At 40.1% G+C, this 9882-nt stretch overlaps 2 protein-coding genes across 2 annotated transcripts; both read left to right on the top strand.

The window, feature by feature from the left end:
• tmem244 (transmembrane protein 244) lies at positions 1–5813 on the top strand. Its single transcript, XM_068708278.1, is given in 6 exon segments — positions 1–132; positions 3344–3429; positions 3534–3610; positions 4138–4263; positions 4718–4762; positions 5218–5813. Coding segments are annotated over 6 exon segments (564 nt in total). The 3' UTR covers positions 5316–5813.
• Positions 5814–6254: 441 nt separating this feature from the next.
• Positions 6255–9879, top strand: LOC137871206 (inactive peptidyl-prolyl cis-trans isomerase FKBP6-like). The gene is made up of 9 exons (XM_068708918.1): positions 6255–6409; positions 7104–7221; positions 7324–7413; positions 7490–7692; positions 7887–8006; positions 8089–8286; positions 8756–8865; positions 9003–9095; positions 9257–9879. The coding sequence occupies exons 1-8, from the start codon at positions 6335–6337 to the stop codon at positions 9079–9081; spliced, it is 993 nt and encodes a 330-aa protein (XP_068565019.1). The 5' UTR covers positions 6255–6334; the 3' UTR covers positions 9082–9095; positions 9257–9879.
• Positions 9880–9882: the final 3 nt, after the last annotated feature.

The raw sequence follows: 9882 nt of genomic DNA on the forward strand, positions 1-9882 counted from the left end.
ATGTAGCCTACATTCTCTCATTTAGACCAGCAGCCATTCATGTTGTTGGACTACTGCTGTCGTTGTTTTGGATTCACACTCATAAAACGCCATGGACCCTTCTCCCTCAAGACTACACCCAGTGATACCTTGGTAAGCACGCTGTGTGATGAGTTTGCTGTATAACAGAGGGGATTAAGGAGGCAGAGTATCGGTGTTTACAACGCGTCTCGAGCAAATTACTTGCAATCAAGTGTGTTGCCTTGTTCCATAAATCTGATTTTTATACAGTCATTTGAATTATGTCATCCTCATTGCGGTCGTAATCAACGTTTAAGTGAGTAGTTTATAAGGTTTATGTCCTTATGTCACAATTAGACTCTTACCCTTTACAAGCATACTTTAGAGTAATCAACCAAAACTCAATTAAAAGTCAATTTACAGCCTCAAAATGTTTTAAAGTTGTCTTGTGTGGAGATGACAAACAAACCAGGCTGGCCAAGGTGTTTAGCTTTCTCTTAAGTATTGGCATGAGCTAAGCTACTTTACTGCCTCCAGACAAACCATCATCCTCTGTCTGAACGCGGCCGAGGGACCACGTGGTTCAGGTGGGCCACAATAAAATGAAATGTAGGTCAGTTTAAAAAAAAAAAATGCATTCTATATATTTACAACCTCAAGATACAGATGGGAATTTTCTCAATACTTTTAAAATGCGACTTTTTTTTTTTTTACTCCTTCTACTTCTCAGTGCTGCTCATTTTAGAGCGACAATAGAGCAAAAACAAGTGTGTTTGCACAAACAATGAATTTAGTTTTATGATTGGTAGATGACAATAAACACAGTTACAATACAATACAAACTGTACGGTTTGCTAAATGAATGCAATTATACTTTAAAAGTTACAAAAATATGTGTTTCACTGATGACGAATGTAATTATAAAGTCCAATTAGCGAGTTAAGTAAGACGTCAGCATCCTCTCAGTCCACTGATGTCCAGACTGAGACAGAGCGCGGATGACTTAAGGAGTTTGATGACTTCTGGCGGGAATGCTCTCCTCTGCCCTGTGCTTGTTGAGCTTGTTAGTGTCTCACGCGCTGACCTCAGCACATGACAGCATAAAAGATATCAGTGGTCACCACAGACTGGTATGGAGCATCTGCAGCATCTGCAGCATCCCAGCCCACTATTGTATTAATAGTATCCATAGGAGTGAACCACCATGGCATCTTCCCCCTGGATGGATACAGGGGTCAGAGGCTCAGTCCTGTGGATGTCAACAATCAGTTTCTTCGTCTTGCTTATGTTCAGCTGCAGATGGTTCAATCTGCACCACACGACAAAGTCAACAGAAAAAGGGGGGGGGGTAGTGCCCTGGGGGACCCCTGTGTTGCTGACAGTCCTTGTCTCAAAGGCAAAGTGTGACCCGCTGGTCAGGTAATCCATTATTCAGGACACCTGCAATGCCCTGAGCTCCCAACAGCAGAGAGCTGTACTGTGTTCAAAGCAGTGGAGAAATCATGATCCTCACTGTGGTATCTACCTTGTCCAGGTGGGAATAAGCCCGATGTAGCAGGTAAATGATAGCGTCATCCACTAAGGGGTTCAGTGCTGGTCTAATGACCATGTCATGCAAACAGATATCCTCTCATTGAAATGCGGAATGTTATTACCGCTGAAGCGATTAGTGGATTACTTGCTTAAGTAATTTATCAAGCAACAAGCCGTATGGGAACAGTGGTGCTTTGAGCTAAATGCTAACGTCAGCATGCTAACATTCTCCCAATGACAATGTTAACATGTGGTATTTGTGTTAGCAGGTGTGTTCACCGGCTTAGTCTTGCATCTTAGCATGCTAACATATGCTAATTAGCACTAAACGCAAAGTACTTTTGAGGCCGGTTGGAATGTCATTAGTTTTGCGAGTATTTGGTCATCGGAGGACTAAAAGTATGAGAGGGAAGGTGTTTGTCAAGTCAGCATTGCAGTGTGTTGGATGATTGCAGATTGGTTAGATAAGTATATTGACCAGGAAAGTATATTTGGAGTCCAGAAATGGAAAACCAATAGAAAGACCAAAGTAAAGGGGATCACAAAAGTCAGGATTCACCCTCTGGGGACCATGAATGCCTGTACAAAATTTGATGGCAATGCTTTTTGAGATATTTCAGGCTGAACCAACATGGTGGACCGATCAACCAACTGACTGATAACTGACTGATAAGCTGTTTTTCTCTGTTTTACAGCGCAGTAAATGTAATATCTTTGAGCTTTGGACTTTGTTCGGACACTCTACGCCAATCACATTAAAATTGACTTTGGACTTTTGGAAATTGTAAAATGTATATTTTATAGACTAATAAAGACTGATCAATAATAATAATAAAAAAAGTTAATAGATAATTTGTTTAGAAAGACTGACAGTCACAGCCTGCAGAGTGACTTTGTATCACAATAAACATGCAACAAAATGAGTGGAGTGAAAGTTATTGTTCATCTTATCCGTGGTCTTCATCACAGCTGATGTTTGGCGCAGCAGGAAAAGTACAGGTGTAACTAACGAGGTTAACGATGATTGCATTTCATTAACCAGTAAGCCAACATGCAGGGCCCTGGCACCGGCACACCTGACTAGAACGCAACCCATTATTAATGTAATCAGCAACACCTGTGTTTGACAAGCCGAAAACGTCAGCTGTGAGGAAGAGGTCTTTTATCTCTCCTCGGAGGGTGTCGCGTTACCCAATTTCCTGTAAACGCTGCAGTTAATCATCTATGAAAGGAGACTTTAGCAGGCAAGCAACAACTGTCTGCTGCTATCTATTGTCATCAGCGTTGGTTTGCTCATGAGGGAAAAGAGAACATGGAGGAAAGGAACAGGGGATTCTTTTGTTAGCTTTGGGAGAAATATCTCCAAATGTAGAGCTGTCTAGTCAGATTGAAATCACTGACATAAAGGTTTATGTTTCTCTTGGTATTTATAGTCTTATTACCTTGTTTATTTGAAGCAAAAACACCCAAATGAACGATGGAAGACAAAGCCGAAACGCATAGAATTTCATCCACTCATTGAGTAATGGTTCTCATTTATGTAATTAAAATGTTTAGTTTAACCTCAGGGTCAGCAGTCAAATGAAGGAAAAGGGAAATAAGTGTGTAAATATGGTGTCAGGAACATACAGAATACAGTAGATCAAGCATTATTCAATATCAGTAACTGAAAATAGAGATAAGACGCTGTCTGTTCCTCACTCTCCCTCAGAAAGAAAATATTAGAGCTGCTGCTTTATAGAACACAGCAGGTTTCATGTGAAATTAAAACCACGGAGCATTATTAATAAATATCTCTCCGTCTCCTCAGGTTGTCCTACAGAATCTGTTGATGTGCATGGTGTGCTTCTACTCTCTCTACTACATGGTGGTCAGTCTCTGCATCGGACTGCTCAGGTACACAAATACTGTACAAGCCTCCACAGTTTGCTCCAAGAAAAAGAATAAAATCAAAATCAAAGTGGACATTTACCGTTTGTCATCTTGTGGTGTGTCTCCAGGGTTCATGAGATCAACAGCTTGTTGGCTCCGTTTGACTACACAACACAACCGTCATGGCAGAACCCCAAATACCTCGGTGAGTAGCACTGATGGAATGTCGCTCATGTAGTTTGATTCAAGGGTAATTGTAGTTTACTTGAGTATTAAAATGTGATGCTACTTTACACGTCTACATGTAGCAGGTTACTGCTCGTTCAATTTACGTACAGATATTGAACAGCGGTCTAAAAAGAAATTGATGTTGAGAGCTTTGAATGTAACCAGCTGATCTCCTGGTTTACTACTCTTCAACTATTGTACTTTTTTCTACACCATATCAATTTTAAAGTTTTATTTACGGGTTCATTTGCAGATTTAGATTTTACATTATGAACCATGTGATCAGCTTATAAAATATGATGTGCTATAGATTCAAGCTTCACCTCAACAACAACATTAAAAAATCTGCTAACACATCAGTAAAGATAGTCCAATTGTATAATATGGATTACCATATGCATATTTTATATTACAAAAGATTTTGTTATATCCTGGCTACTTTTACTTTTGATCATAAAGAGGATCATCAAACTGGTTGTTGGTTGGTTTCTCTCCTCCCTGCAGTTGGTGTCATTTCCACAGAAGTGACCTATGTTTTGGGAGGGCTGGTATTCGCCTGGATTGTCGAGGAGTGGGTTTGGGACTACGCCATAACTGTCACACTGCTGCACATCGCGATGACTGTAGCAGGTAAACACACACACACACACACACACACACACACACACACACACACACACACACACACACACACACACACAAAGTGGATCAATAGAGTGGATCAGCTGATAGGATTGGAGGCCTGATTATGTAACTGGGTGTAGTGGTTTGGTCATGTATAGGCACACACACACACACACACACACACACACACACACACACACACACACACACACACACACACACACTATCCATTTGTGTTTGAGAATTTAAAGGACCAACATACATTTATTTTTAAACCAAATTAAAAGAAAACAAACACTATAATACTGCAGAGATTAGGACCTAAAGAAAAGCCCAAACATCCTAAACTTGCACTCTTTTTTCTACGTCTTTCACTTGTCAGTAAAGTGTGCAGCAGGTCTTATATAAAGGTAGTTTGTTTGTTTTTTACATTAAATACACCGTTTTTATGTTTCTGCAGTGATGTCCGACTTCCCTTCAGGTGAGCACTGGTGGATAGCTCTGGGTAAGATTTCTTCTTCTCTCTACCCTCCATGTGTTTCCTTCTCTGTCTCTGCCCTCTATTTCAATCCGTCTCCTTTTATCTGGCGAAGATATTTCTTTCGCCTTTTCCCAGACTTACAAAAAATCACTTCCCACTGGGGCTGGGTGATATTTCAACATGATAATTTATTGCCTTTCAATGGAATCTTATTTTGAGGAAATCAGATATCGGGATATCATGATACACAATTACTAAATTGATAATAACAAGAACATACTAGCTAAAAATGGTCAAACTAAAGTTCTTAATTTAATAAGAAGATACTCAGTACTTTTTATTTGTCATGTATTTAATTCACACAAGAGCCCTACTTCCCACAGCCATTTAGATTTAGACTTTTCAAGGACAGCTGCTGGCTGAGAAACCTTCCTTGATTTGATCTCTTTTTCCTAATCATTAAATCCCTCTCTCTGCAGGTTCAGGCCTGGTGATGATGATATTTGGAGGACAGCTCATGGCCCATAAACTCTTCAGAAGCAACTTTGTCTATCCAGCTGAACTACAGAACTTCTAATGACGAAAGCTTTTAATCGGTTTACTTGTTTAATCTAAGGTCCGGATACATCCGCTGGGTTCACTTTTTAATACTGCTAGGTTCCACGTTAACATCGATGTGAGCAACTACAGTGTATCTATCAAGAATATACTGTATTACTATATAAAGCAACCACGAGAAACTCTTTCTTTACTAGATAACTTTGTTTTTTAGCTAATAATCACATCCCTCCTTGTACAAATGGCCCAACTTTGTCTATTTTCTAAATCATATTCTGTACAGTTTAAATAATGTTTTGTATTGTTTCTTTACTAACTGAATACAAATAGAGATGACACTCGTAGCATTCTGTAAAAGACTGGATTCACAGCTGCTAAATAAAATCTGACCAAGTTAAAACAAATCTACTGACTGATATTTATCCAGTGGGGAGTAAAGTCACTGTTACTTTTGTTACATTAGTGTTATATTTATACTGAATGTGTCACATATCAAGTTTGTAGAGTGTAGCGTATAGTGTCGTAGACTGAAGGCAATTATTACCTGTATTTTAATTCTGGTTGTATATATAAGATAAAACTGGATTTACATTAAATACTTGAAGCAAAATGTGTTTTTGTGTGTGTTTGTGTCTGTACATATGTGAAACTAGAAACTAGTGGCACTTGCCTTGATAACAAAGACATATATCCTGGCTCTGAAATGAACTCGTATAATAGATCAAAACAGCCATTTCTCTCCCAAAGTCGCGGATGAGGAGGAAAATTTGGGGCCTACAGAAAGTACATGTTTCGTTGTGAAGCATCATATATTTTATTTTAAAATGTTTGGTTTGTGTATTCTGTTACAATAAAACAAAACAGGGGAAGAACAGCAGGAGTCAGTAAACTTGACGCATACTTTTAGACTCCGCCTCCCTGAGCGCCAAAACACAGCAAAACTACTCTTGCACTCAATCAAGCCACCTGGTTAGCTTCGGTAAAAACTAATAATAATAAACCTGCCTAAACGGTAGCCGTAACTAACCCACCGACTGAATGTCAGGAAACGGGTTAATATCCAGTATCCGGCGGTTAATACGCCCCGAAGAGCGGCTAACGAGGAGCACTCCGGTAAGTGTGTGAACACTGAAGCGGGTTAGCATGGCGAGCTAACTAAGCTAAGCTAATAGGTGACGTGAGAGCAGCTGTGGAAAAGACGCACTGACGTTTCAAGTCCATTACTGCAGTCCAGCTAGTTCAGCTAAAGTCATTAACTACTGATAAGTTACATCAGTCTGTTTTCTAAGCTAAGTCATATTATTATTATTATTATTATTATTATTAGCTTGTACCATGTGGCACAGTTCAGTTAATTTAGTATTTTAAGTCGGTTACATTAGCTTTATCTTCTCACATTTGATTGATATCAGGTGTTGGTTATATGACGGTCTTATGAAGTAGTTTAAAGTGTACAAATAATACACATTTGAAAGTATAATTGTGCCGTAAGCCTAATAAGCCATGTACTGTAATAACACAGCAGCCTCAGGCTTGTGACAAAAACAAATAACAAAAGAAAAAAATTCTGAAATAAAAGCTGACAAAGTCATGAAATGCTGTTGAGCCTTTCTTCTTGAGCAGTTTTCTCATCGTCATGTTTGCAACTACTGTAGATCTCTCAGTAGAATGAAAACAAAAAGGAAACTTGTGAAACTGACTACACTGCAGTTGCATTCGTGTGCTTTTGATATTAAGACTGGACATACACCAATAACTTAAGTACTGCAATGTGGAGTTATCTCAATTTTCTCTGCCCTTTCTGTAGAGTCCGTTCGATCATCTCCGCCAGCAGATGGACGATGTCCTGGGCGATGGAGGGATCCTGAAAGAGGTGGTCCAATCTGGAGAGGGCCCACCTGTACCTGAGAACGCTTCAGTATTGAGTATAAGAGCAATTTTCTTTTCTAAAAACTCCTGACAGTTTGCCAAATTTCTTTTGTTTTCCTGTCCTGCCTTAACCTCTCCTCATTCTCCTTCTTCCACAGTCCATTACTCGAGTTTCCTGGAATATTCTGACCGGCCTTTTGAAACCACCACGTACTACAAGTACCCCCGGATGATGAAGTTGGGGAGAGGTCAGTAATTCTTTGTGCTGGGGTTCAATAGAAGTTTCCTCCTCGCAGCTTTTGAAATGATCATTTTAAAAAACAGATGTGACGCTGGCCGGACTGGAGCTGGGTCTGCTGACCATGCGGAAAGGAGAGTTCTCTCGCTTCCTCTTCCAGCCCCAGTATGCCTACGGGGACATGGGTTGTCCTCCGCTCATTCCCGCTGCCGCTGTGGTTCTGTACGAGATTCAGATCCTCGACTTCCTCGACTCGGGACAAGTGGACGACTTCATCACAATGAGTCCGGTAGGGAGGCTTCAGGTCACAGCCTGAGAGTACTGTGAGGTCAGAGGTCAGACTACTAAGAGATTAAGTCATGTTTCCATACAGTTATACATGCAACAACAACAAATCTTGCACCTTGACACGTGTGAAAAGTTTGATTTTGGTTTGTATTGTTGGCGACTTTGCGTTTGCTTTTTACATTCTCTTGTCTTCAGGAGGAGCAGAACACGGTTCCTCTGTCCACGCTCCTCCAAGTTGTCAGCACGCAACGCAGCTTCGGCAACCGTTGCTTCAACCAAAGCCGCTTCGACCATGCCAAAGATCGCTACAAGCAGGTAAAACACGCTCCATTTTTTCAGGTGCTTGTTGCCCCTTTTTTTTGTGTACTTGTAAAGATGGATTCTGTGCTTGGCCAAGGCAACGCTGCTGCTGGGGAACAGGGAAACGCAGAGCGATGCGGAGGCGGAGAGGATCAAGGCGGCGCTGCTTCCTCTCTATCTCAACCTTTCTCTCACGGAGCTCCGTCTGGACCGCCCGCATAAAGCCCTGAAATATGGCAACAAAGCCTTGGAGATAGACTCTGCCAACACAAAGGCTCTTTTCCGCTGCGGTCAGGTGAGACGGGGCTCCTTTTGTCTTCAAAACCGTCAGATAAAAAAAATCCTCACAGGAAGTCTTTTTGAGTGTGTCTGATTTTAAAGGTTTTTAGGTCGCAAAGGAGGTTAAAAACAGGGACGACAGCGCAGGAAGACCCAGATGCAATAGATGCTCAGTCCTTGGAGAATTGTATCAAGTTTGATATGTTGAATGGAGAACTACTAACGATAATGTGATGACTTTAAATGTCTTGTTTTGTCCGTCCAAAGATCTTCAGTTTAATATGATATAAATCACAAAAAGCTGAATGCCGAAAACAGCATTTTCTGCATGAAAAATTGCTCCTGCAATCAATCGATTATCAAAATAGTTGGTGACTATGTTCCTGTGGATCGACTAATCGTTGCAGCTCTGCTCTGCTGCTGGCTGCTTACACTCTAGATAACAATCAGTCCATTATTATTCACCCTGATGTCATCTCCGTCAGGCGCATCTGGAGCTGCGTGAGTACGAGAGCGCCCAGGGTTGCCTCATAACCGCTCAAGCAAAGAAGCCCTTTGACAGCGACATCAACAACCTACTGAGGAAAGTGGCAATGTAAGATGAACGCGCTCACTTATGCTTATTGTATTGCGAGTGTTCGGTGTGTTAGTTTTAAAATGGCAGTGCTACCCGAGGCCACAAATCACGTCGACGATATTCTATGTGTATATTAAACTGTGTCCATATTTCAGATGCTATAGAGACAGCTTAGACAAACAGAAGGAACTGTACTCCAAGATGTTCAGAGACTTGAGGGGATTAAAGATGTAAAGATGAGTGAAAAGGTAAGAGATCCTGTCTGTCTGTCTGTCTGTCTGTCTGTCTGTCTGTCTGTCTGCCAGGGGTCCAATTAGATACAAATTTAACTTCATTGAAACGGACAGGGTTTGAGCTTTTCCTAAAGACTGATCTCATCGATCTCATTTCACATGTTTGTGTGTTGCAGATGACTTTATGGCTAAAGAACAGCACAATTTCTCTCCACTACTGCAAATTCTGAAAGTTTTTATATATATATTTTTTATTTTATTTTTTTTATTTTTATTTTATTATTTTTTTATTATTTTTTTTTTTTTTTTTTTCGGGTGTATGTTATGAAATATTGTTATACAGCTGTATCGTTATTTCGAAAGAATTAGTTCTTTAAAATCCTTGTTTGTTAATAATGTAGCTCAACTGTTCTGTTTTGAGGATATTTTTTGCTGGTATTTGCTTTTGTCTGGAAAACCTAAATGTGACGGCTGGAAGAAGATTTGCGTGAACAGTCTCAGGGAATGTTGAGTTTTCTCTAACGATACCGCCTCTCTTTAGATTCTCTTTATAAAGAGAGTGTTGCTGGAGCGTTAAATACTTGAACCATGTCGGATCACTCTTACAGGTATTAATGATAAACAAATCAAATGTTTGTAAAGATATCTTGTCATTTTTTCTTTTCTTTAGATCAAATTTGCACGTTTTCACGATCTGTTATTCTTAAAATGAATCTTGACACTTGGCTCCTGTTTGATTTAGAAGATAATCGAATTCCTGTTCCTGCATAATGTGTTGTTGGTGTTTAATTGCTGTGAAATA

The sequence above is a fragment of the Cebidichthys violaceus genome, unplaced genomic scaffold, assembly GCF_023349555.1.
Source record: "Cebidichthys violaceus isolate CVI_PGR_0920_01 unplaced genomic scaffold, fCebVio1.0.p SCAF_14, whole genome shotgun sequence".
Lineage (NCBI taxonomy): Eukaryota > Metazoa > Chordata > Actinopteri > Perciformes > Stichaeidae > Cebidichthys > Cebidichthys violaceus.

Coding starts and splice junctions, on each gene's coding strand:
- LOC137871206 (XM_068708918.1), top strand. CDS start 6,335: ATGTCAGGAAACGGGTTAATATCCAGTATCCGGCGGTTAATACGCCCC. Junction 7,222..7,323: donor TGAGAACGCTTCAGTATTGA/GTATAAGAGCAA, acceptor CTTCTTCCACAG/TCCATTACTCGAGTTTCCTG. Junction 7,693..7,886: donor ACTTCATCACAATGAGTCCG/GTAGGGAGGCTT, acceptor TCTTGTCTTCAG/GAGGAGCAGAACACGGTTCC.